Here is a 27768-nt window from a genome sequence, read left to right as displayed (position 1 = left end):
CCATGAATTAATTTTTAGGCTGCTAATCTGTGCCTTCTTAGCCAGGACATATGGTGTGTACAATAGCTTTCACAGCTTGAAATTTCTAGTATGCCCTTGAGTAACCTTCCTAGGCTCCTTGGTCAGAGACTGCTTCCATGGCTGTACTGCAATAGGCCTGGTCAACAGCACAGAGTCTGGCATCACACTCCCCCGAGTGTGGCTGGGTGGGGGCCCAAGCGGAGAAGGATCTGTGGCACTCTCCTCCTCTGGGCTCCTCTGACGTTGGCTTTATGGCTGGGGTGGTTCAGAATAAAGGCATGGTGGGTCAGAAGTGCAGGAGGAGATGGAGCTGTGGCTGACCCCAGATTAAGGGCAGAGATGGTGGTGGACAGAGACTGTGCAAGGCCTCATCTTTGTTATAGCCCAGATGGACTTCTCCTCTGTGTGACTGTATCACCACATTAAAGCAATCAGGATTTTTTTTTCTTGGTGGATGGACACTCTGCTCTGAAATTTTCATTAGCAAAATTAAGTTTAGTAGGGGCCAGGACCCCAGGTGATTAAATCCTTGTTTCCAGGGTACACAGCAGTCCCTTTCAGGGAAACCCAATCCCTCACCCCTGCCTGAGACTGTTTTTTGTTTGTTTGTTTTGGACTAATATCTACCATTTATGGGAAAATTTCAAAGCACCCTGCAATATATCACATGCGTTATCTCAGTGGTTTCTCACAGAAGCCCAGTGAAGTAGGTATTACCTCCACATCTTACAGAGAATGTAAGAGTTTCAGAAAGGATAAGCCATTGGCCCAAGATCAAACTGCTAGGGAGAAGCCAAACCATAATTTGATTTTACTATGCCTCAAAATTATTTTTTTTATAAGCACTCTGAGTTTTTAAAATTGCTTTGGAAACAAAATCCCCTCAAATAATGCCTGAATGCAAAAGGCACCTAAAAAGGTCCCAAAATGTGGGGTTTTGTAACCAAAAATGTTTCAGGGCTTCCCTGGTGGCGCAGTGGTTGAGCGTCTGCTTGCCGATGCAGAGGACACAGGTTCGCGCCCCGGTCCGGGAAGATCCCACATGCCGCGGAATGGCTGGGCTCCTGAGCTATGGCCACTGAGCCTGCGTGTCCGGAGCCTGTGCTCCGCAACGGGAGAGGCCACAGCAGTGAGAGGCCCGCATATCGCAAAAAAAAAAAAAAAAAAAAATAGTTTTAAATAACAGATTTGAAGATCATTTGTATAGTTTTTTCCTCTTAACAGGAGGTCAAACCTCGGACTAAAGTGGATTCCCTGTTATTGTTATTATCACCTCATGTAAATTAAAAAACAGGAAGGAGAAAATCTCGGAAAGAATTCTAGCTGAGGCCCCAAGTGTGCAATACAATGTAAAGATCTTAAGAAACAAAAGCCCTGAAGAAAACCATTCAAGAGGCCTGCAAGTTTAAGAAAACACGAGTTCAATTAATTTTGTGCAGCTGAACTAAACTGCATGGAATGAGAGCTGGCAGAGCTCCTACTCAACACACTAGAACGCTGATGGAATAAAAATGAACGGAATCGCTGTTGGCCCCAGAGATACTACAGACGCGCCACTCGCCTAGGCGCAGAGCCCGGCAGAAGGGGTGAGGCCAAAGGGTGCACCGCTCCGCGCAGGGATCCGCCCCGCCTTCTCCGGCCCCGCCCCCCATGCTTCAGTTCCCAGCCTTGCCACTAGGGGTGGCCGCGAAGCTGCGCGGCCCCGGTTTCCAGCCGGGCCCTTTTTCCAGCCGGGCCCTTTTCCCAGCCGGCCCAAGCATGGCTGCACCCAGGACTGCGGGTTGGGAAGCTGCCGTGCTCGCGCTTTCCTGACAGTCCCTGGCTGCTGTGGTCTCCTTCTCTTCCCCAGGCCACTCCAGCAGACATGTTTGCCAAGGCCTTTCGGGTCAAGTCCAACACGGCCATCAAGGGGTCGGACAGGTGAGGGAGAGAAGAGCCTGCTCTGCCCACCAGGGCACCCAGACATCTCTCAAGCTCGGCTGGCTCACAGCCTTTTCTGGGCTTGAGGCCGAGGGGTACAGCCGTAGAAGGGACCCCGGGGGGCGGGCAAGGGTGAGTTAGACGTGTTTTGAGAGTGAAGATGGAGAGGAGGCCTGATTTATCTCCCAGGCTGTCTTTTGGATATTTTAGTGAGTTTACGAGAAAGCGTATAATTCAATCAGCGCGTATTGACTGCAGTCTGTTTAAGGTGTCGTGGAGGATGCCAAAATGAAGGAAAACGGGGTCCCTGCCCTACCAAGAGCTTTGAGTCCCTTGGGAGAGATTAGATGGGGCACAGAGAACTACAAGTATACGAGAAGAAGTGTCTAGTGATTACCACTGGCAGGAGAGACAGGTGGAGGGTGAGGTGAGAGGGGATAAGGCACATGTGGTAAGAACTGTATCTGTTCAGTTTTGCAAATGAAGGTGTCACCTTGGGAATTTTGGAGGCAGTGTTCTATAGTTGTCATTCTTGGTGCCCTAGCAGAGCTGTTTAATCATAAGTTGACAGATTTGGCAAGCATAGATGAGAAAGGAGTGGGTCCAGGAGCTATGTGTGGAGTCAGGAAGGCAGGGCTTAGTTTCCAGTGGCAGGCTAACTTGGGTCGCTTACCGGATCTCAGTTTTTTCCTCTCTTTGTAAAATGGAAAGACATGCCCCAGGAACATGTGAAAATAGATGAGACATTGGATGAGAAAGAGAATGGGATGTTTTGGAAGAGTGAGAATAAGGCATCATCAACCAGTCTTTTTCTTGGGCCTCGTGATTTTATAGTAAGTCTTGAGTCCTCAATATTTATTAAAATCCATCCAGGCAGCATACATACCAGGTATGTGTGCTCTCTGCAGGAGAAAGCTTCGGGCCGATGTGACAGCTGTTTTCCCCACTCTTGGAACGGATCAGGTCTCTGAGTTAGTACCTGGAAAGGAAGAACTCAACATTGTGAAGTTGTATGCTCACAGAGGGGATGCAGTGACTGTGTACGTGAGTGGTGGTAACCCCATCCTATTTGAACTGGAGAAAAATCTATATCCGACAGGTATGGCAATGGGATGGAGATGGCCATTACTATGGTCCTTGCCTAACATCTGTTTCTTCCATTAATCTGTCTTCCTTAAAACAAATAAATGCAAAATCTCCCTAAGAATCTTTTTGGATTTAGTGTCCCTAGAATTGGGTCTTTCAAGATCAGAAACTGCTATAGAAGTGAGGGGAAAAAAGGGTTAACACAAAAAGAGGGTGGTTGCCAAGGGAAATTCTGAGGTGAAGAAACACTGGTTTCTAGTGGGTTAAGTAGGGATTGGAGCCGAGGTCATGAAAAGGGTGGAGTTTCAGGGCATGTAAAAAATGCTTCTTAAAACTTTCACTAGTGGAATTTTCTTAAGATACTGAAGAGATACTGTGATGGGAAAGAAGCTGGGTTAGTTAAACTCCATACCCAGCTGTCTTAGTGGTGGACTTTGGTTGCGATGTCTCACAGGGATTCTTTCTTAGGCTCTTGTCTGGCTCTCAGGATACTTTGCTTGCTTTCTTTGTCACAGATCTCAGAGAGGCAGTGTCCTTTTCTCTTTTCCATGGCTGCTGACACCTACTTTGTCATTTGGGGGCTTTTCTTCCTCCCAGCTTGGCTGCAGCAGCGCAGTGCAGTCTCCTACCCCAGGCCACCCCCACCCCCACCCTGCTTTGCTGCTGTACACATACAAGCCCTTTTTGATCTAAGGGTTTTACTTCTAATCCCTGTGGAAACAGAGAGAATAAAAATAATAAACATGGGAAAGTTTCAGAATTTCTTACAGGCTGGTGCCCTGGTTTCGGATTACTTGCTTCTGAGGACATAAAAGGAATCCTCGTTGGGGCTCTGTCCCTACTTTTATCCACTATGGCCATGTTTGGCTGCTGCCGTCCAGGTGGAACAATAGGTGCCTCCAAGTCTCAAGTGACACCCAGTTTCTTAAGTCTCCGCCTTCTTCAAGACTGCAGCCTCTTTGAGAAGGGAGTCAGCCTGATGTAAACTATATGGAATGTGTTTCCCACAGGAAAAGGGGCACTCAGTTCCCAGGGAGGGGAAAAGGGATACTGGACAGGCAAAAGCAGATGTTCACTTCATCACTAGTTGTAGCCTTACACATAAATATCCAACTTTGGCAGCTAAACAGACTCTTAGAGCTGTAGCTCACTTCATGTGTCTTCCGACCAGTAAAAGTGATAACTTCTCAAGATCGTAGATTGAGAGAAACTACTGCAAAGAGCTCAGTATAAATATGTAAAGAATGCAGGTCTCTAAGGCTAAAGGAAGCAAGGATTCTCAAGTAAATAGCATATAACATATAAACCGCTTCACAAACTTGGGGTAACCTAATAAAAAAAAAAGAATGCAGCTTCTTTGGGCATCCCCTTACAACCTTCTCTCTAGCTTTGACTTGAGTTTCTTTTCTACATGTTGATTAATGTGGCCTCAGTGTTTGGCTTTGCCATTCCCCAGGGGGTTGGCTTTTGGGCAGTAAGTGTTTTCTGGCTCTCTTCTTGGACAGTGTACACCCTGTGGTCTTATCCTGATCTTCTAGCAACATTTACAACATGGCCCCTGGTGCTTGAAAAACTGGTGGGGGGAGCAGGTAAGAGTATTTTCCTATATTCTGGATAGTGGCTGAAACCTACTTAGTAAAGGCCAACTACTTTAATAAATGTACCCATTTTGTGCATTCATATGATTGAAAAGTAGAATTCTTCCCTCATGTCTGTTGCATCTCTTACTTGGCTGCTTCCATAAGCTCTCTGACCCTGCTGTAAGGCTTAAATAAGATAAGTGACATGAAAGTGCTCTGTGAACTGCCATATGCTATACTTTAGATTAATAAACTGAATTTAGGAAACCAGAATAAGATAGATCATGGAAGTGGACCCTCAGCTTGGTGCTTCAGTTTGACCACTAGTCTCCCAGAAGGAAAAGGTCTGACCCTCAGTTTGCCACTTTTTATTTTCACTATGAATAATGTAGTTGATGCTTAACAAATGTATGTTTGTTGAGCAAGTGAGTAAATGACGCAGTAAACTGTGGAGTTAGTTGCGATGCTTTTGTTTCCTGCAGATTTGATGCTGCCAGGGCTAGTGGTGCCCCCTGCTGGTCTGCCTCGGGTACAGAAGGGTGACCTCTGTGCCATTGCCTTGGTGGGGAACAGGTACTGTGCCAGTCAGCTGTGCCTGTGGGGAAAAAACTTAGGGAAAACTTGGGAGGGGTGGGAATGACAACTTCACAGCATATGGATAAAGGATTAAAAGAAAAAACATATTCTTCCTGAGCAATCAGAGAGTGGGGAATGGCAGTGAGCCTGTGGGGTGTCCATACATCTGGGCCAAGGGTATTTGCTCCTGCTGCTGCTTCTTCCTTTTTAAAATTTATTTGTTTTTTTTCTCCTTTAAAACTTTTTTTCTTAGATTTACAGAAGAGTTGCAAGTATAGTACAGAGTCCTGAAATACTGCTTACCCAGCTTCCTGTAATGATAACATCTTGTATAACCACAGTACAGTTATCAACACTAAGGAATTAACATTGGTTCAGTCCTTTTGACACTATTACAGACTTTATGCATATTTCCCCAGTTTTCCCACGATGTCTTTTTTCTCTTTTTTTGTGTTCAAGAATCCAGTCCAGGGTACCACATTGCATTTAGTTGTCATGTCTTCTTAGTCTCCTCTCTGTGACATTTTCTTGGTCTTTCCTGCCTTGCATGACTTCAACATTATTTTTGTCGAACATCCACATCATCATCCTCATCTTTTAATTATTTTTAATAGACTTATTGAGATATAGTTTTCATACTATAAAATTCACCTGTTTCAAATGTACGATTCAGTGATTTTTTTTAGTATATTTACAGGGTTGTTCAGCCATCACCACAGTGTCTCTTTTTTAAAATAAATTAGGAAGTAATGGTATGAACAGTTCTGAAAAATCAAAACCCTCTCACCCCATAATCCTTTTCTCCTAGAAGTAACCATTATCATTCTGATGCACGTCCTTGTCAGCCTTCTTCAATGCATATATACACGTGCATATAAAATGTATGGTTTGGGGTGTGTATGTTTAAAAATACAAATGAACAAACTTTATCCCTATTACTTTTTCACTTCAGGTAGTGGGGACATGTTCCATGTCAGCAAGCACAGATAAGCTGAATCTTTTTACCCACTGTGGGGTGATGGGAAAAGTCCTCTTCTAGTGGACATTGTGGTTGCCTCTACTTCGTCTCTATCACAAACAAGATCTTCCTGAGGCCTCTAGGGACACTAGTGCCAATATTTTTCTAAAGTAGATACTAGGGAGCAGAACTGTTTGGCTGAAGATCGTGCATATGTTCTGTTGCCCTATAAAAATGCTGTGTCAGTTTTCCCTCCTACCTACAGGGTATATGGAGCCTGTTTCCTTACATGCTCACCGACACTGGATATGATGGGTCATTTTCATTTGTATCATCCTGAATGAAAAACGACATCTTATTATTTTACTCATTGCTTCTTTGAGAGGGAAACATGGTAGGCATGGGAGGGGTCAGTGTTTAAAGATCTTATTTTTGTTGCTCATATTCTCCCATTTTCCTTGAACCTTTGGGAACCAAGCACCTAGAAATGTTTCCTTCCTTGTTTACCTGTAGCAAAACTTGAAGTTGAAAAGAATGGTGAAATTATTGTTTTTTCCCCCCAGTATTCTATCCAGGATCGGAGAAAACTACATAAGTGTGTATTTGGCCTCTGAGTTTGGCATTTAGAATGTATGTGGGAATGAATCCTAGGTGGTTTATGGAAGGGGGTGAGGGTACAAGGGAGTTTACGAAAACTACAAGACAGGTTCGAGACCGAAGTTCTTGAGCCATTGACGATTCCAAGGGTGGAAGACAAAGACCCGTCTTTTAGGAACTGGGAAAGAAGCCAAATTCAAAGATTCTGTGGCAGGAACTGACCCATGGGCACAGGAAGTGGAGCCACCGGATTAGCAAACGTTTTTTTTGAAGTTCAGGTGTTGGGAAATCTGCCCTTGAATCGTCTCCCTTGGGTCCAGGCAACGTTGCCAGGCTTGTATATTCCCCTCCTGTTAGCCAGCTGGACACCGATCCTTACAGGCAATGTGTGAGCATTGCTGAGTAACAGTGGGCTGACAGAGATTTCCCATTTGGGCTTTGGAAGTTTTTTGTAGTTATTGTAAATGTGGTTGTTTCTGATATTTTGGACACATCCAGTTCTTAGATAGATGTTATACAGAGCAAGGCCTGTTATAAAGAACCCACTCAGAAGGAACCTTTCGTTGGTACCACTGTATCTCTCTTCTCTCTTCCCTCTGGCATCCCTCAGCCTAATTTAAGGCATATGAATGGCCTCCCTTCTGAATTTCCATATAGGATGGCTATGCCTTTTTTAAGATAGGGGAGATAATTTATTTTTTGAAATTGAAGAAAGGGAACTTTAAATATCCTTCTGAGTCCTGCCTGGGTTTGGTTCATAATAAGAATATAAGAATGATAACATCAGTAGAGGAGTTACTTACACAGAAGGGAATATTTGGTCAAGGAATTTTTGAAAGTCATATGTGTAGGTAATTTGAATAAGATTGAGACTGCACCGAGTTTTAGCTCTGTGATACAAGTGGATGCTTCAGATTTGCAACCGTGGTGCTTTGAACACATGTGTAGAAACCTGGTCCTGACATGTGCCCTCCTGGAAGACTTTCCCTGACCCTCGTCTCTGACCTCCTCCTTCTCAGAGCCCCCGTTGCCATCGGAGTTGCTGCCATGTCACAGCCGAGATGCTGACCTCAGGTGTGAAGGGAAGGGGCTTCTCTGTGCTCCACACCTACCAGGACCACTTGTGGTGGGTTCCATGCTTTTTCTGTTTTATAGGGAGCTGGGTGGGCGGAGGGAGCACAGGGCCTGGATTGAGAAGCGAGAGTTTTGATCCCTGCTGTGTCCTTAGTCAAGTTGCTGACCCTAGACATTAATTTCCTTGCAAAATGTGGAGAAAAGATTTTTTTTTGGCCTGTTTAGAAAAGAAATTACCGAGAACTTTATTTTCTAGGTGAATTATAGAATCCTAGGGCTGGAAGAAGGCCTTAGGGATTGTCTTCTCTGCCTCTCAGTACAGTGATATTCTTTATTTTTATGGCACTGGTCGATCTAGCCTTTTCTGCCGTGTACATTTAGGCATTTTCTGACCCCATGATGAGTGCTCGGGAATTCTCACATCTGAATCCAAATCAAAGTAGAGTAGGTCCTCAGGCACCAGGGTGACAACCTGATGACTTTCCTGTTGTTCAAGTTCCACATTTAGGATCTCCTCCTCATTACAGAACTTGCACTTTCTCACTGTGACGGTTGCTCTCTGGAGCTGTATGTGAGTTTATTTTCTGGTTATTTTCTTGTCATTTAACCAAAATAGTAAGTAGTGCTTTTCTCGAAAGCAGTATACCTGGTCTTCTGGCCAAGTGTTGTGTGGCCTGTTGGTATAGATTTACCCTTACGTTTTGAGTCAGTCTTGGAGTTACTTATTTTACAAGTATTGGCCAAGCCCTGGTTTGCTGGAGGTACAGCCTCATCAGTGTGGGTTTCAGCAGGCATCTGAGGGCTGCTTACTCACGTACTCCCAGCACCTTGTTTTCTGACTGTTAGTCTGGGCAGTTAAGGTCTTGTTGTCTAAATTGTTTTATCAGTGGCTGCCTCAGTCTCCCCTCCTCCCGCCCTTTGAAAACACTTACGGTATTTACCTGATCAGAATAGCCTAAACATACGCTCTGGCCTCACTAGTAGCCATACTTAATAAGCCTTGCTGCGGCTGTTAGTAAAACTTTGTTTGACTTGCATAATCTTAGTTAACAACATAATGCTTTTTGTTTTTACCGCTCTGCTATGTGGCGTCCCTTTTTTTCCTGTCTTCATAAGGCTTAGTGGCATAAAGCCATTGTAATCTCTACTCTGCAGGTTAGATTGCATTCTTTTTTTTCAGTTGAGATATAGTTGATGTACAGTGTTGTGTTAGTTTCAGGTGTACAGCCAAGTGATTCTAGTGACCATTAGTATATCTAGTGATTCTAGATGTAGATATATACATATATGTTTTTTCTCGGATTCTTTTCCATTAAAGGTTATTACAAGGTATTGAATATAGTTCCCTGTGCTATACAGTTGGTCCTTGTCATTTATCTATTTTAGATTGCATTCTGATTTAACACAGAAGCAGTCTTGAGCAGTCCAGGTGTTTGTAATTTGTTCCATACGCTCAACCTTGGGTTTGTATTTCACCAACCTGGTACTACAGATGCGTTTGCAATCTTCATTTGGTTATTTAATTCAAAATGGTTTTATTTTTAATTTCTATGAAGGGAATACTTTGGAAGGGGAGCTCCACTTTAACTATGTTGTCTTTAATTTTTCTCTGTCCCTGAATTTCTGTTTGGGTTAAGGAGGAGGCAAGAATTACTCTCCCCATTTCAAAGATGAGGAAACTGAGGCATGGGACTTCTCTGGGCCCAGAATTGGAAACAGAGTTGAGAGGCACACCCAGGTTCTCTGGCCTCTCCTGGACACCCCTGCCTGTGGGTCTTACTCTCTCTGGACCCCTGCTGACCCCCTGACCGGGGCTGGAGAGTGTTGTGGCTGCTGCTCAGTGTTTCTGACATGAGGCTTTTGCAGGCGATCTGGAGACAAGTCCTCTCCACCATCCATTGCTCCACTGGCCCTGGATCCCCCAGATCTCAGTGAAGAGAAGGGGTCTGTCCAGGCAGACACCACCTTGCAGGGAGACATGAGGCGCCTGACCCTGGCGGGAGAGGAGGAGGAGGGGGAGGTTGAGCAGAGGTGTGGGGAGAAGTCCCCGTCGGAAGCTACAGAAGACCCCAGTGTCGGGGGCCTGAGCCCAGAGCCCACGGACAGCAAGACCCTTCAAGGTACAGCTCTGGCAGGAGCAGGGCGCTCGCCTCTCAGTGTAGGGACTGAAGCGCTCGGCTCTGCTTCCCACCAGAGCGGCGCCAGGGCTCCGGGAGGGGCGGGGAAAGGCCTTAGTTTTGGTGAGGGTGGTGCCACAGCCCTTTGCCATCTTACCTGGGAGTCTTCCGAATATGTCGCGTTTCCCTGGATACCCGTCGGCTCTGCTATTTGGACTGATCCCAGCTACACGGCCCTCTTAGTTTTCTTCTGGCTCTGACTTCTCTATCAGAGAAGCATCCGCGCCTGGCTGGGTGGGACTTTGTGGCCTGACCCCCTCTGTGGGGTCAGACCTCTGTAAAGGCTCAGTGTTCTAGAGAGTCTGGGAGCTTTGGTGCCTGGGAATGGGCTCCTTCAGAGCTGAGGGGTGAGGTACGGATGTCACCGTGCGGGGAGTTATCTTGTGCTGCGCGGGCCTTCTGCGGCCCTCAGGAAGGATGTGGTTCTTGTCTTCTCCTTGCAGAGCAAATGGACGAACTGTTGCAGAGATGCTTCTTGCGTGCTTTGAAGTACTGCGTCAAAAAGGCTGACCTCCCTTTACTCACCAGCACTCTCCTGGGCAGCCACATGTTCTCCTGCTGGTATGGAAGGCATGGTGTGGGCTGGGGGCCGGGCGGTGGGTCTGTCTCCTGCTCTTTGGTGGTAGGATGGGACAAGGCTGATGGGGGAATTGTTTTAGGGACATGATGTGGAAAGAGCGAAGTGGAGGGTTGACCTGGCAAATACTGAGTTTTAAAGACTTCAGTTTTAGCCAGTGAAAGGACGTCGAGGAAATGAAGGTTAAAATTCGCAAGGCGCTTTGAGCACTGCCTCTGCTGTGGTGATTCTGGGCTCTTTTACGGATTGGGCAGCATGTCCGGCCCCGGAAGGGCCCTGGGGCAGCCTGTTTGTCCTGGAGGCTTCAGTCCCCTCACCTTTCTGAAGAGTAGGTGGGCCAGATTGGGTTGTGTCAGCAGGAAGAATCGGTGTCAACCCCCCACCCGACCCGCACACACAGCCACCAGCAGAGGGAGTGTTACATGTGGGTTGAACCTGGACTTTGAAGACTGAGCCATCTGGGCTCAAAAGCCAGCTCCCCAGGGTGTTGGAGCAAAGATGTATTTGAGCCCATTACCAGGCTTCTCTGAGCCCTGATTTCTAACACTTGTAAGATTGCTGTCAAGATCGAATAACCTGACATTTAATAAGCACCCAGTAAATATTATCATGTCAGGAGAGTTGCTTATTGATTTTCACCTCAAGTCTGAACTTCTTTCTGAGAATTTTGCTCTGTTTTTTAAACAAGGGGTTTTAATGTAATTCTCTTCCTCTACATGTGAGCTTCTTTAAGGCATTCTATACACATGTGGGGTCTGGAGTGCGCGGCAGATCTAGTTTTCAGTCTCATCTATAACTACGGCCATGTCCCAAATTAAGCCTCTGGAACAGATGCCGAGGGAGACTAGAAGTGAACGTTCAGGATATACTTTCTGGTATATCGTCTACCTTGAGAGAAAAGGATTTAAACCCACAGAATAATACACAGGTTGGTGAACACCTGACAATAATAACAAAAGATGCACTGACTTATAAAAAGTCTTTTACTATGTATCCCAGGATGGCCAATACAAGCTGGTTAGGTAATTAGCCCTTCAAGAGTTCTTTTACAGTCATATAAAAATGCTTTGCCTTGTTAAAAAAAGATATCTAGTCTACCAAAAACATATCCATTAATGGGCTTGGTGTTGTTTCTTTTTTTCCATTTTCAGGTTTGCAGGATGATTAAAAATACCTACATATCATCTCTGAGCACACCAGCTGTCCATTAGCTAATCAGTTTTGGCAATACAGTGCACAGAGGTATACCACCACTGGTTTCTGACATTAAGTTAGCTTTAAGCTTATTGGCTATTCGTACAATTGGAGGCAGCTTGCAACCCAGGCCCTGGAAAGCATTTGCAGGGTTTACTACCCTTTTGCCTGACACCTTTTCAATGGTGAGAGGTCTGGGCACAGACTTGCTAATCCAAGGGTGTCTTAGTGCTTGAGCTGGGGTCAGGCGGGCAGAGGGGTCCCAGGTAAGACACCTTTTCAAAAAGTCTATGAAGAAGTAATCATCACACCCCTTCAGTGCTGTCCGCCAGTCTTTGCTGCCTGGGGGACCCCGCTTCTTACCCCTCCGTGAACGACCGCCCACAAACACAACCCTCCCATCTGCCCGACTGGTCACAAAACAGTAGCGAGGTAGGCCCCTGGAGTTAATAAAGTACTTGGCATGTTTGGATTGCTCCAGGAGTTTTGGTGGTGGCATCCCTAGAAGCTCCATCATACAGGCCAGCTGGTCTCCTTCATCCTCTCCAGGGAAGAGAGGATGTCCTGTTAAAAGTTCTGCAAGGATGCAGCCAAAACTCCACATGTCAATGGACGTGCTGTAGCGGCTTCCTAAGATGATCTCTGGAGCTCTGTAGAACCGAGACTGGATATAGGTGTAAAGCTTCCGGTACTCAAAACAGCTGGACCCAAAGTCAATGACCTTAGTCGCACTGTGCCCATAGCGTTTCAGGAGAATGTTTTCTGGCTTCAGGTCACAGTGAATGATCTTGTTTCTGTGGAGAGCATCCAAGGATTGCAAGATGGATTGAGCAAACTTGCGAACCAACTGGATACTAAAACCCTGGAACTTGTTTTTTTTCATGAGCTCATAAAGGTCTACGCTCAGTAACTCAAAGGCCATGCAAACATGGTTCCGGAACGTGAAACTTTCCAGCATATGGATAACGTTCATGCTACCGGTTTTATCCCGCTTTTTAAGATGCTCCAAAATCCGGATCTCCTCGGCTGCTTGGCGATGGAGGTGCTTTTCATTGCGTACCATCTTCAGGGCCACGTACTGTCGAAGTTTGTGATCATAGACCCGGGCTACCTGCCCAAAACTGCCCTTGCCAATAATTTTCAGCACCTCATATCGATAAGCTAGATGGTCTCGAGGCACGTGAATGTAGGCCCCATCTGCATCATCATAACCCCCATTATTGGGACCACCGATAACTCCATGTCTTTTTTTGGCATTTGGACCCACAAAGTAAATTTCTGGATAATTGATGATTTCCAGCTTCTCATAAGCAGTGAGGTGGTGTTTATACTGCTTCAGTGCTTGTTCTGGAGTCAGAGGCAACACTTTGGATGCTTTGGATGAACTGCTGGATTTTACTGTATTCACACGATCTGAACTTTTACCCTGAGAAACTGTAGGAGAGCATTTTTCAGAGTCGTTGATGCCATCTGACTGAAAAGTATCAGATCTTCTGTTGCCAGATTCTTGAAATAGTTGTTCTACCTTCATCTCACCTCCATTCAGGAAGCACTGAGTAGGATCTCTTGTTAAATGCTCAGTGGTGATCTACGGCAAAGAGAAGTGAATCTATGTTAAAGTCACTAAAAACGGTGGAAGAACGAAAGAATCGTCCCCCTGACTGAACAAAACAACAAAACATGCCAGTTGTGTAGTTAAAAGGCCCAAAAGTGAGATAAGAAAAGCAGGAGTCTCTAGAAACTCGTGTTATGTTAATCCTTAGGTTCCCTGACTGCTGTGGCCACCCCAGCCCCACTACATAGGCCTCCCTTTGTTCAAAACAAGACGGTCATCTTACCATACCCGAAACATGCTAGATTCCTTCTAACTGGTATGTCTTCCTACCGAGAATCTTTTCACCCCATCCACTCAAATCCTACGCTCTTTCAAAGCCCAATGCTAGTCCTCCCTCTTCCACTTAGAACTACTCCAAGCCCATACTAACTATGGCTCCACTCACATCTTAGCTGCAGCTTTTCGAGTCTACCACGTAATCTGGCCCTTGTTATATATATACTGTCCTATATTGTTCACAAACTGTTTCAGGTATCTTCCCAAATCTTAAGGGCATGTACCAGGAGCAAATGAATACATATTAAAGTGTTCTGTAAATGATACAGGGACAGAGGCAGGATGTGATCCCCAGGTCTTCTGAATCTTGGTCCAGAACATTAACATAACCTGGTACCAGCTTCTCCTAGTGCCTGTACTATTCTCCAGTAGGGCTGAATGTTGACCTTGCCCTGGAATCAACCAAGGCCTCATCATCTACTCCTGGGTCCCCAAATAAATGATCGCATCTTTCTATCTCCGTTCATTGAATCACAAAATTTCTAATCCAGAGAGAACTCTTGAGATCACCAAGGCCAATTCTTTATGTATCTGATGAATAGCAGTGAGAATCTAAGGCCCCAGGGTGCTGCTTGTAAAACTCTCCTAAAGACAAAGAGTCTCCTTTCTCTCTCCTTCCCTTGCTCATAGACACATACACTAGTCTCCCTCAGCAAACGCCTACGTGACAAAGGCATACAACTCTTTTTACTTGATTTGGCATCACCTTTTCCTGCAAGGAACAATAACCCACAGAAGAAAACTCTACTTATTAAATACCTCTGAAATGAAATAAGATTCTGTGAAACTCGATGGAGGGAAAGACAATGAAAAAGCCAAACGCTAAAAAAAATACTAAGAAAAATATAAGAATGTGCTAGAAGGAAAGAAGAAAAAAAGTGCTAAAAACTGTTGTTTTAAAAAAAAAGGGCTGGGATACTTCAAAGAACATCTATTTTTCTAAACAGACCCTGAAGAACTTTACCCCCGATCTGTATGATTGAGAGCCTCTACGATCAGGGGTAGATAATTCCAGAGAAGCTCTGAGCTATCTTTATGATCTCTTAAAATATAACGCAAATTATAAGGTAATGATCCAAAGTGGCCAACCATTTAAAAAAGAGAATTTTAATATAACCTAAGCAAACAACACCTGACCCATCACCTATATAAATAAAAATATAAAAGATGTAAATATAAAAAACAAAAAAGGGATGAAAAAAAAATTAAGTGTTGGCATACTTTAGACAGCCCCTAATTTAGTTATAAAAGCACGACATTAGTTCCTGCCTGCTTCTTTTAGGTCATTTAATCAATTTAAACATTTATATAGTACTACAGTTACAAAAATGAGGCACTGCACCATCTTACATATAAGCAAAGCAGCCAGTACAACGGTAGCCGTACTTTGGCATTGAGTTTCTCAATAAAGAGGCAAGATACGGACCAGGAGAGATCTCTGATACCAAAATAGAGAACTATCACTAGTCAAGAAAATAAAACACAGGCTGGCAGACAGAACCTAAATACCTTGATAAGATGTAAATATAATGCAACATTTTGTTTATCAGCAATTAAGTCAAATAACCATTCCTGTTTTTAGGGATGGAAAAAAAAGGCCTCATCCATCCATCTAACATTCACATGAGCACTAATTGTTCACAATTATAAAAGTGCCAAAAAACAGGTTACCTCAAGGCACTACAATCTATTAGGAGATAGGTTTGGCTGAACTAGGGAATTATAATTATTTGGTTTTAGGTAGATTTACATAACAAAACCAAATATTTGCATGCATCTAAACCAGTTTTCCTTAAATTTTTACTACCTAACCTAAATGCATCTAAATATTTACTGCTAAAATCCTGGGGACACATTCTGAAGAAATGTGAAGTCAGAAGGCCTAGGTTGGGGTCCTGGCTACACTGCTCAAAAACTGTAGGTCCCAGGGTAGGCTTAACCTTTAGCCCAGTTTCTTAGCCTCAATTTCTTTATCTTTAAAATGTGGATAATAATACCTCCTTGCAGGATGTTGTGTGAATCAAATTATAATTAATAATATATGTGAAAGACCCTCAGAAACTATAAAACATGTTAAAAACACTGGTAACAGTTAGGCAAAATTCTCAATATATTGTTTAAACTCCAATACACCCTCCCTATCCCCTTTCAGCTTCTCTTTTCTCTCTGTGGTGCCTTCCTCTGCAGTTCCAGACTCCCTCCACCAGACATCTGGCATTAACTATGCCTTCTGCTCCGTGAAGGCCTGCACAATCAGCCTTCCCTTAGGATGCATGGAAACACCTCACCCACTTTCTCCCCCACATAAAACCTCCTTTCAACTTGCCATGCAATTTAATGGGTTATCTCTCCAGACATATTTGACCTTTAAAAAGAGCAATGCCTTAACCCAAGGGAATGACTCTCTAGGACCCGCGGTCATCAATGACAAGCTGGTAGGAAAGGTATTTGTGGTCCAGGGTCCACCCCTGGGCATTTCACCTACTCTACCTACATGTAAGGCTGTGCTGGCTCTGGAGGTATTCATTTCTGTTTGTGGTAAAGAGAGGGTCTCAGGTACAGACTGTTAATAAGAACAGAAATTTAACTTCCACAGAACTATTACAATAAGATTAAGGATGTCATTTGGATTTCCTGACTCATGGTTTTTCCTTAAAGTGAGCCTAAATCTCTCTCTCTGCAAATTAAGTCTTATTTTGCCCTCCGGAACTACACAGGAGGGTCCAAATTTCCATGTTAAAGCCCTTCAGATACCTAAAAGGGGCTGTCCTGCCTTCCCCATTTTTTCTCGAGGCTCATCATCCCCATCACATCCTCCACCTCACACAGCCTGGGTCAGGCTGCCTTACTATATCCTATTCACGTTCTCAACACGTTATGGGCTGCACGGTATATCTCTCTGCAAGTGTGCCTTCCAGAACAGAACAAGACACTTCAGGTCTAGTCCCCTGAGGACTGTCAAGGTTTGAACCTCCAATGAATCTGAAGAATTCCAGAAAGAAATTTTTCCACACAGGGAGGGGTTCTCACCTTAGCTTTCTTTCCTTTCCTGTAATAACTCAAATACTGCTCTGAATCAATTATGTATCAAGTCTGCTGTGCTATAAATAAAATCTTCCTTCCGTTCTAGGAGAATCTAGAATTTTCACACATGTTAAAGTAGTTACAAAACACTATATATTTCTAGTCTAGGGTTATAATCACAATAAATGACCAATGTCTGCAATCGACTTCAAATATTTTAACTATGTAATTATATCCAGAGAGACAAATAATGCCAGATTAATCATGTTTTATTTAAGAATGCTTCATGTATATTGTTAATTTGGAGCGCTCTTTTTTTTTTTTTTAACACCCCTGTATTGGAGTATAATTGCTTTACAATGGTGTGTTAGTTTCTGCTTTATAACAAAGCGAATCAGCCATACATATACATATGTCCCCATATCTCCTCCCTCTTGCGTCTCCCATCCTCCCTATCCCACCCCTCTAGGTGGTCACAAAGCACCGAGCTGATCAGTTTGGAGCACTCTTGACATTTCAAATAGAATCTTCAACTGCGTTAATCAAGTCTTAAAGATCTTGTTGAGAAATTCAGAAAAGGAACATCCTTCTCGTCCAGATATAAAACACCACCCCCTCCCTCGTTCTCGACCCTAAATCTCTGCAACACAAAGCTAACCCAATAAAAGCCTATGAGCAGATGATTTATAGTTTACAACAAGAATGTAAGGGCATCTTGGATAAACAAGGAAGCCAAAGCACTTTGTGAAATGAGCAATAGCGTCTCGCAATGGAGTCATGGCATAATGAACTATAAGTGTTACTAAGAGGTCAAAAGCACTTTTTTCAGCAAATTTTGCAAAGACAGCATTGTTTTAGAATCTAAAATCTTATGTTTTGCAAGCTGTGTTACTCTGAATACCACACAGTAAAAAAATTCATTTTGATCCTGAAACATACAATTTAATTGCCCTACTATATGGTGATTAGCACTGGCCAACTCTGAAGTAAAGTTAAAATGGACTTTAAGTCACATGATGACGGACTATAAAAGTTTCCCAGAGAGATGTGCTAATTGTCAGGAAGTAACCATGAAATCTGATAGTCAACACACGAGTATATTAGGTGGTTCTGGAGCTCTTAGAGATTTTTACATATTAAAAACAATAAGCTTGTGGAGAATGGAAACTTACTGCACTTTGGAAAGGAGATTAAAAATAGGGTGACCAGCCTTCCAAATATATGTAGCCCGTATTTTGTAATATTATTAGCCTTGAAAGTAGTGAAGGGGTTGATTTTTAGTGGCAAAAGCTGACAAACCGTTGGGAAGGACTATGAAAAATGCAAGCAGTGTTTTACATAGAAATAATTTTAGGTCTTAAACAGAAATATGAAGGAGAATTATTGATAAATTAGTCTACTCAATTATTCAGTTTGTTCGTTGATGATATATGCAGCAAATTTTAAAGTCACAGGATAGATTCTCCCTGTCATGGAACTTGTCCAAAACCCTGCTCTCCCTACCTCTCTATGAGTGCCGAGGGAATGGGAATTAATTTATTCTCTTAAACATAAAACGGTGTCAAAAGCTAAATGTCTGCAAGCTCCAAAATGATTAAATGCATCGAAACCAAAATGCATTGCTCAAGTTTCATTTATGATCTATAAAATGGTTCTCTTAAGCATACTAATAAGCTAGGACTGCATTTCTACCGTGCAGGAAAAATCTGCAGATCTGTAAGTTCAGAGGTATTTTCTGTTTCTTGTTCTTGTTAAAATGAGCCATCATAATACACTGTACATATCATTCTATCAAAAAAAAAAAAATAACCACTATCTAGGGCTTCCCTGGTGGCGCAGTGGTTGAGAGTTCGCCTGCCAATGCAGGGGACACGGGTTCGTGTCCCGGTCCGGGAAGATCGCACATGCTGCGGAGTGGCTGGGCCCGTCAGCCATGGCCGCTGAGCCTGCGCGTCCGGAGCCTGTGCTCCGCAACGGGAGAGGCCACAACGGCCACAACGGCCACAACGGTGAGAGGCCCGCGTACCGCAAAAAAACAAACAAACAAACAAACACTATCTAGATAAAAGTAGCATGTCGTTTTTTTCCCTATTTACCCCAGTGGATTGAAAGGAATAGGTGGGCTCCAAATCAAAATCATTCTGAAAAGCTGAACTTGGACCACAGAAATTGTTATTTCAAAGTCAAGAGAAACCAAAAGTGAATAAAAAAGAGCCTGGGTTACCAGTGACATGTACCTGTACCTTGACCATTTAAAGTAGCACTTCCTCCTTTCCAGGCCCATTAGAGCTCAAAGAATTACTTCATTTACTTACATTTAGTCTTCTGGGTAGAGGTGGTTCAGAAGGATTGCAGAGTGCATTTGAACAGGGTGAGCCTTTGGTTTCATCTATTATCACGACACTATCATAGACAAAATCATCCAATCTAGTTGAAAGGATTACAGATAAAATCTGTCAGTAACTGAAGTATATAAATTTGTATTTCCAAAACACCCTTTAACTGCTTCATATCTGCTACAAAGAATAATTAATACAAACAAATGTCCACACTGCATTTTGGCACTGAATACACACCACAGGGGTATTTGGCAGAGGAAGGGAGGAAACCCAACGTTTCCTCCTTTTTTTATTTTTAAAGAAAGGACAGCATTTCTAGGTTTATAGTTTGAAATTGTTAAAATACGTCTTACTTTCTGAATGTTGTTAACAATAGGGACCATCAAAAGAATCTCATTTAACTTACTACTTGAAAACGAAGGCTAGTTGAAATCTGAAGCCTAAAAGCTAACCAGAACAAACAAACAAGACAGAGAACTGTATTTTCAAGTCGGAGACTTGGATTCTAATCTCAGCTCTACCACTGGCTGGCTACTCTACCTTCCTCTCTGAGCCGTTGGCCACATGTTGTAAAGGGAAGAATAGTTCCAGTCTACGCACTTCTGGGTCTCACAAGCAAGAAATAAAAGGCCTTCTTAGGGCTTTCTCTATATTTATTTATTTACTTTCCTACTTAACATCTATCTAACTTGTAGAAAACTACAGTGAATTCTACAGCAAATACTATAGGGATTCTCTAAATTACAAAACGTACTGGATTTCACATCTTTACCCACTTAATTTTCGGGTGGATGGTGGAAGCTAAATGCCAAATGATAATTTTTCTCTGCTCTTTAACGCTGTGCCTCCCTCCACCGCTGTAAGGGAACACAAAAGACGGAGAGGATTTATTTAATCCACAGGATGGCGCTGAATAATGTATTTCATCTGCCACCAAGAACATGGATTTCCCAGTAACACACATCAGCATTTCATTGTATCATTTTTACATGATATACTATGAATACAATGATAATGAGCCAGCTGCAAGGGAAGAATTTTTTTTAATCTTTAAAACTATGCTGGAATATTTTAGTGGCTTATAAAAACTGTTTTGTAAAATTCCAGAGTTTTCTTAATCGATGTGTTATAGGAGTACAAAGAGAAAAAAAAACCCGAAAAACAAAAACCAAACAGAAAACCCACTACAAATTATTTTTGGAATGTTCTCTTTTTAAAAAACATGCTTACATTCTGATAAAATTATACCTTTACGGGAACTGCTTCATTGACAAGAACCAAAAATTCTGGATGTGACTGATTCTTTGCCAACAGCACGAATAAAACAAACAAAATGGGACAGACGTCCACATTTACAAAGAAGAAGACAGACTGAAGACCTACAAGATTTCCTATAAATAGCCAAAGGAAATTACCCAAAGGTAGTCTCCATGCAAATGAAGTGGGCAGGTGGTCCCTACTCTCCATTAAGGTGTAAAATCCTATGAAAGGTGGAGAATCTCTCAAAACACGATCCACAAAAAGTCCTACTCGGCAGAGCCCCTCACCTACACCCCTCACGGCAAAGCCCTTGGTTATCTGCTCTGAGCAACAGGGCTTATTGGAAAAGGTATTGCTCCCTGTGTCCCCCAGTTTGCTAAAAAGCCCCACCAAAAACATCCCAGCTTCTCAGAGTTCCTACCATATACCCCTGATGTAGGACTTCAGAAATAATCCCCAGGGTGGGAATTCTTCTTTGCCTAACTCCTTTCTAGCCCACTCCCGCGCTGGGCTGGGGGCAGGGGAGCTGATGGAGAGGAAGAGGGTGGGCCAGTCCCGGAGAGGGAGTCAGACCCCTTCCCTCGTCCTTACTGCTTGGGGGCTCGCTCAACCTCCAGCCCAGTCCATCCACGCCCCCCGACCTCGCCTGCCAGCTGCAGCGGCTCCTTCGGGAGCCCCAGCGCGTTATCCCCCGGCGCCGTTACCTCCGCGGCTGGGGCGGCAGTCCGTCTCCTGGCGGCCCCGCATCTTTCCGCCCGGACCCGCGAGCTGTGCCTCCCATCCGTTAGCTCCGGACCCCCCGGAGGGAGGGGCGGCGTTTGGACGGTCAGGCGAGCAGCGTCCACCTGAGCTGGGGCGGCTGCCTCCCGGGCCGCGACGTTTCCTCGGTACCTCTCTTCCACACAGTGCAGCTCCCAGCGCGTCCGCTCGGGACTGGCTGGGGTCGACAACTGCCAGAGGAGCAGCAGGGGCGGGAAGGGGAGTGGTGTGGTCGCCTAGCAACCGCGACACGCCCCTTGAAACGCCTCGGCGCAACAATGTGGCCACGCACAGGGGCGGGGCCGAGGCCACTCCCCACTGAGCGGCGCGTGTCTCGGAAGCTCTCGCTGGCCCCGGAAGGTGGGAGGCGGGAGGCTGGGAACCCGCCGCCTGAGGTTCTCTGGTCGCTGGCCGAGGCCTGAGGGCCGCGGCTGGGGAGGTAGAAGGGCCCTGACGGAGGGTTTGTGAAATAGCAGCCCCCGATTTCTGCCTCAGAAGTGGCAGCCGGCACCTCACGGTCAGCTAGCTATCTCTTAGCAAGTTGCAGCCTAGAGTTCTAAAACCTCCCTTGAATATGAATAAAATGAGAACGAAAGACATGGGTAATTTCTCAGACTTCTCCACTGAGGGGCGTCCCTCCGGAGCGTAATGAGTTAACAAAGGAAACCAATAATAATAAACCCATTTTGTGACACCACCGGCGCCACGAATCTTTTCATTTAACCTCGGTAACCATACTAGATGACATCCCTCTTTTATATAGATTTAACTAGGATCCGGAATTTAAGCTGAGGTATGTCTGACTCCCCTGCAATGGGATGCCACGGATGGTAGGGCGCAGAGCCATTTTAAGGATGAGGAAAGTGAGGCCAGAGGAGATCTGTGGTTGGCAAAGCCTGAACTAAATGTCTCCAAATTCCCAGCCTTCGTCCTGCTGCACCAGACCCCCTGGAAAGAAGGCTCTTCCTGTCTTCTTCCTTGGAATGGGTGGGGGTTTTCCCTTTGCTTTTCTGAAAAGTTAAGATGCCTCGGCAACACCAAGGGTAAGCGGATTTGGATAGTTGGAACGAAAGTGAAAGGGAAGGAGGTTAAAACAGAAGAACACAAGTGTTGTTTTCTTGAGCGTAACAGCCAGTCGGATTATCTAAACCTACAAAACACGAGGCAGGCTGTCTGACCCTTGAGGAGAGAACTAAACGTTATGGAAATGCCGAACACGGGCGCCACCTGGTGGGGTGGGGCTTGGGGACTCATTGCCCCAAGCCTGCAGAGCATAGTCCAGAAACCTGAACATTTGCATCCAAGGCTCATTTCCGTGAGACTAAAAGTCAGAGTCCCTGTTCTCATGTCTTTAGTAAAAATGCCCTTAAAATCCAAAGGCTCTTCACTTTATAAATTACTAATGTGTCCGTTTGGGGAACTTTACAATCAATGTTTTCTTTAGCCTATGATAAAAATATAAATTCAAAGATTTTCTTCCATGATGATTTAAAATTTTTTTCTAATCTTATGAATAAGCTTTTTTTTCCTAACCTCGCCCAGCCCCTCCCCCACCCTTCCCCAACCAGAACAATCCTGCTTTCATGTGGGTTTGTATTTAGACTCCTATGGAAGATTTTGTTTGAAGGAAGAGTTCCATGGCAGCGAAAGGTTTGGACTAGATTGTTGCTGAGGTCCTTTCCAGCTCTAAGGTTGCAAAATTGTATTAAATAATCATTGTTCTTAGTACTTATGTGGACCCCTCAGACCACTTTACTGCACTAAACGTTTCGATAGGACTTGCCCCCCCCCCCAAGTTTTCTTACCTCCTTCTGAATCACTGCTCTCTCCAAGTCTGCTTTAAGACATAGCTATGTAAGCCACCTTGAAGCATTCTGCTCCCCTTCCTGCCCCTGAGATAGGAAGCACAGAGGCCTCCTTTGTCTTTAGGCTATTGATCCCAAGGTCACGGGAGGGAGGATTACACGAGGATGCTGGCACTTCATGAGTCTCCGACCTTAGTGACCCAAGTAATTTCTTCAAAGAGCCCCTGTTTCATAACAGTGTGGCTGGATTAAAGCCCAATGAGGGCTCTAGCAGGAGCCCCCACACCCCAGCTGAACTGCTGCCCTGTGCGCTCCAGCTCCTGAGCAGCTTCTACATCATTTACGCCCTTTCTTCCCTTCCCGTTACCAAGAAACTGGGTTTGCCTCTTGGTGGGTGTTGAGCCAAAAGATGCAATGAAATCAAAGAGTGAGAGAAGGAAGGATTTATTACTTGCAGCAAGTAAGGAGAACCCTGAGGATCTTTCCCAAAACAGTGTCTCCCAGAACTGTCAAACTGAAGAAGTTTTAAGCATATTCATGATTGACAGAGCTCAAGCTTCAGTTGATTGAAGTCATGAAGTTCATAAAACGTCAACATCATTATCCCTTAGGTTCCAGTTGATCTGGTAGCTGAGCACTTCAGGCTAATCTTTGCCATTGAAAGAGAACTGGGACTCTTTAGAACTTCTCTTGCCTAATAACAGGTAATGTTTCTGCATTCTTTTCTTCCCTTAAGATCATTAATTACTGAGACCTGTGCAAGGGCAAGCATTGTGGCCAGGCTTAGACAACAAAATGGCTTCTGTCAAGAAAGCCATGCCTGGTTCTTTTTCTCCAAGGATCCCCTACCCTATCTGCTTATGCTCCCTAGCCCCACTCAAGAGTAGTTCAAAATTTCCATTGTCTCTCTCAGTGCAGCTAAAGCCAGATTTACCTATCGTGGATTAGCCAAATATCCTGTAAGATACCTGCTTGCTTGTTGAAGCCAGTTCTAATATATCTGCAAAATAAGGAACCCCTAAAAAATAAACAAGAAAAATGAAACTATTCCAGCCTCTTCAAAAATCATCAGAACATCCAGAATGTGATTATAACAGTTTCAAATGTAAAGATGAAGAAAATATTCCTATGGCCACATGCACCTGGAATTTTGTGATGAAACACCTGTTGGTGGGTTAAGTTTAAATTCTTTTCAATAACTATAAATTATTCTTTGCAGCATGATGTCCCATAATGCATAGTATACCATATTAATCACAAAATTGGAATGCACTTTAAAAAAATCATTTATAGAGAACCTATGAAACTCACCATTTTCCTCAAGCTATGTCGACCTCAAGTTCACCTGAGCTCCAGAAACATGTATAGCTATTTTCAGAAACAGAGATTTAACTCACTGAAACACTAAAACCATGTCATTTTTCTGAAGTTTCAGAAAGCTGTCTCTCTTCTGAACCTCATGGACTTCTGCTACCAAACTCAGGTTCAGCTGTTCACCACTCAAAAACCCATACCTGAGAGGCAAGTGTTGCTTGGAAAGGAAAGGTTGCTTTATTCAGGAGGCTGGCAACCTGGGGAGAAGGCAGACTTGTGTCCAAAAACCAACTCCAGAGATTCTGCTGGACCATGAATGTTTTCAAAAGGAGAATCATTTTGGGGGGGGGTGGTCAGAGTCTTCATTATCTTCTACCTTGGACAGACTTCTGATTGGTTGGTGGTGAGGTAAGAGGGTGGTGTTCCCAGAATCTAGTGCTTAGCCTGAACTTACCATCCTCCACCTGGGAGGGGGCCCTAGTTCCTGCAGAAGAACTCAAACATATATTGTTATGTATATTCCTTGAAGAGGAACCAGGAACCTGCCCCATGCTGCACTACTGTTTCCTGATTGCTCCTCCTTTCTTTCTGCAATCCCTCCCTTCCCTGATAAGCAACTGTTTGAATCTGCCCTTTGGAACTCAGGAAAGGTCAAGGAGGCTGAATGAAGACTATTTCCTACAGAGAAGAAACAGGGGACATGGAAAGGATTTATACCTTGGAGGGCCCCACAGGGTCCTGCAAGGTTTCACTTCCTGTACTTCTTCCCTCTCTCTCTCTTCCCCAAGCTTTGAAAGTTGCCCCATTAATGCTTCAGGATCTTGAAAACAACAACAACAGCAACAAATAAAGTCCCGATGCTTCTTCCAACACTGTAGACACTTGGTTCTATGTCTCCTAAATCCTGAAGTTTGTCCTTATTAATCCCTAACCCCAGAAAGACTCGTCTTTTCCCAAAATATCTGTCACCTCTTCTCACTCTTCCCAAGTCAACATGGCCAGTTCCAGCGACAGACCTGAGGGGCCATGTGAAAGTATGTTTCCGAAGTTTGAAAACCTAACCAGGACTCTTTCTAATATAATTACCGTTTTTAAAAAATATATTCATTTATTTATTTTGGCCGCACTGGGTCTTAGCTGCGGCACGCAGGATCTTCGTTGAGGCATGTGGGATCTTTAGTTACGGCATGCAGACTTTTAGTTGCAGCATGCATGCAGGGTCTAGTTCCCTGACCAGGGATAGAAGCCGGCCCCCTGCATTGGGAGCGCAGAGTCTTACCCACTGGACCACTAGGGAAATCCCTAATTGCCGTTTATTAAGTCTATTATGTTCCAGGTACCATCAGAAGTGCTTTACATATATTTTCTCATTTAAAACTTATAACAGTCCTGTGAGATAGGTATTATCCCTATTTTACAATTCAGAAAACATTCTCAAAGATTACCAACTTGTCCAAGTTCACCCAGCTGGCGTGTGGTTCCAACTAAAAATTGTCACTTGCCATCGGGCACTACAAAAATGAAGTCTCAAGCCACTGCAGTTGCTGACCTTCAACACACCCTGAAAGGAGTTTAGGGTAGAGATCAGGAATGAGGCCTTCTGTGCTCTGGGAAACATTGGCAGAACAGGCCTTCAGATAGTTGGATATTTTCAGAAGGTTTTATGAGCCCAGTTTCTTGCATCTTCTCATATCTAGAGAATCACTAAAATCATAAATGGAGACATCTGCTCCTCATGAGTAGCAACAACCTTCTGCCAAAATGTGTGCTTGACTGCATGTATCCCTCTTCACCAAAATCACATATATACTGACTTCCACCCTTACCTCTTCAGAGCAGTTTATCAGAGTTATCTGAGAGGCTGTCTTCTGGGCTATAGTCCTCATTCGCCCCAAATAAAACTTAACTCACAGCTCTCATGTTGTGCATATTTTTCCAGTCGACAGTTTTGGCGACCATGAAGGGATGCAGAGCAGATTTCTCTCCTTTACCCGAACTCTAGGAGACACTGGAACATTGATACCAGCAGAGACCTCTTGTGTCCATCCACCTCCTTGGAGAGTCCAGACAAATTTGGGTGAGTCTCTCCTGGTTCTTGGATCTCCTGTATTGGTTGATGATCCTGAGTTTTATTTGGCAGTGTATAACAGGTACCTGGCCCACGGTTGAAACATTCTGGGGTGTGTGGGGGTGGGCTGGCTGAAAAACAATGGGGTTTGCTCAGTTTAAAGACACTGAGCGGTCTGGGCTGAGTAGTTTGGTAAGAAGCTGATCTGACTCCTTTCCTCAGTTTGGCTGCCTTCATAGAATTTGTCAGGATAAAAGTGAAGATGTTACATGAGAGCTTTGATCCAAAGAAGAGGGACAAGACTCCTCCTGGTCAGTTAGAGCTTTCTCAGGCAACTGAGATATGTATACCGTGCAATGGTCCCACAGGGCAGTCCACACATTAATTAAAAGACTTGCTCAGGGCTTCCCTGGTGGCGCAGTGGTTGAGAGTCCGCCTGCCGATGCAGGGGACACGGGTTCGTGCCCCAGTCTGGGAGGATCCCACATGCCGCGGAGAGGCTGGGCCCGTGAGCCATGGCCTCTGAGCCTGCGCTCCGCAACGGGAGAGGCCACAACAGTGAGAGGCCCGCGTACAGCTAAAAAAAAAAAAAAAAAAAAAGACTTGCTCATCCAGGAATCATGTATAAGAATTGGCCATTCAGTGATCCGAGCACTCACAGTGGTCTTAGACCACTGAAGGGTGAAACTGAGCCACATAAGAGGGCTGAAACGACTCTAGGGTGATGCCTGGAGGAGTTAAGCTCACAAGCCGCACACTGGCCCATCACACAATTTCATTAGTAAGTTTTACCCCTGACAAATTCAACTTTAAAATGGGATATAGAGCCTCTCAAACAGAGACATGAGGAGCATCAGAAAGCCAGCCTCTGACTAACACCCCTGCCAGGTTTATGTATGTACAAAACTTATATTTACAAGTACTTACTTGTAAATTAAATTACAATTAAAGGGAAACTTTGCCCTGAAAATAGCCACTATGGGCTCTTTTATTTTGTATGCAGTTGTTAGAGAAAGCTGGCTTAATAAAACATCTTTTCAGAATTCTGACCCTTGAGGGAACAGGTCCTTCTAGGAGAACATGCTTTTCTCTCCCTGTGCCTTGAGACCAGGGCTCTCAGGAACAGTTATCTAGACCATCTCTAATTCCAGAGACTGAGGAGAAAAACAGGGAGGAAAGAGGCCTTTTGAAATTTGACTTATTCTAACTGTTACAAAGTAGTGAGTTTTATATTGTAACACCTGATTCATGACTAAGTTTTAAAATAAAACGATGAGATCTCTGATTGTGTCTGTACATATGTCCATGTGGGCACATATGTCTTTACCTTTGGATGGTATTATCAAAATTAATTTGTAAATGAGCTCTACTTAATTGGCTTAAAGTAAATTAAGCATTTATAAAAATTCTCAGAAATAAAAAAGGAAACTATCCAGAATGAATTTCAAGTTCATGTGAACTGGGAAATATTCAGCATTAAATTAATACCTGGTATTAAGGTTTGTCTGTAGATTTAATTAATACAGACATGTCTTAGAGTCATCAACA

At 44.1% G+C, this 27768-nt stretch overlaps 1 protein-coding gene and 1 pseudogene across 2 annotated transcripts; one reads left to right on the top strand and one right to left on the bottom strand.

Moving 5' to 3' along the window:
• Positions 1 to 1793: 1793 nt before the first annotated feature.
• Positions 1794 to 11827, top strand: LOC309797824 (eukaryotic translation initiation factor 2D-like; annotated as a pseudogene). Its single transcript has 8 exons — positions 1794 to 1941; positions 2850 to 3040; positions 4533 to 4616; positions 5090 to 5180; positions 7758 to 7864; positions 9679 to 9932; positions 10433 to 10550; positions 11718 to 11827. The product of its transcript is annotated as a eukaryotic translation initiation factor 2D-like (transcript).
• Positions 11774 to 21177, bottom strand: LOC309797825 (dual specificity tyrosine-phosphorylation-regulated kinase 3-like; the record flags this gene model as incomplete). The annotated part of the gene is made up of 3 exons (XM_082646222.1): positions 20979 to 21177; positions 18991 to 19102; positions 11774 to 13348 (listed from the first exon to the last, which is right to left on the bottom strand). The coding sequence occupies exons 1-3, from the start codon at positions 21053 to 21055 to the stop codon at positions 11774 to 11776; spliced, it is 1764 nt and encodes a 587-aa protein (XP_082502348.1). The 5' UTR covers positions 21056 to 21177.
• Positions 21178 to 27768: the final 6591 nt, after the last annotated feature.

The sequence above is a fragment of the Mesoplodon mirus genome (assembly GCF_964341445.2).
Source record: "Mesoplodon mirus genome assembly, contig: HAP1_SCAFFOLD_1041, whole genome shotgun sequence".
Taxonomy (NCBI): Eukaryota; Metazoa; Chordata; class Mammalia; order Artiodactyla; family Ziphiidae; genus Mesoplodon; species Mesoplodon mirus.
The sequence above is the reverse complement of the archived record's forward strand: the minus strand, read 5'-3'. Positions and strand labels throughout refer to the sequence as shown.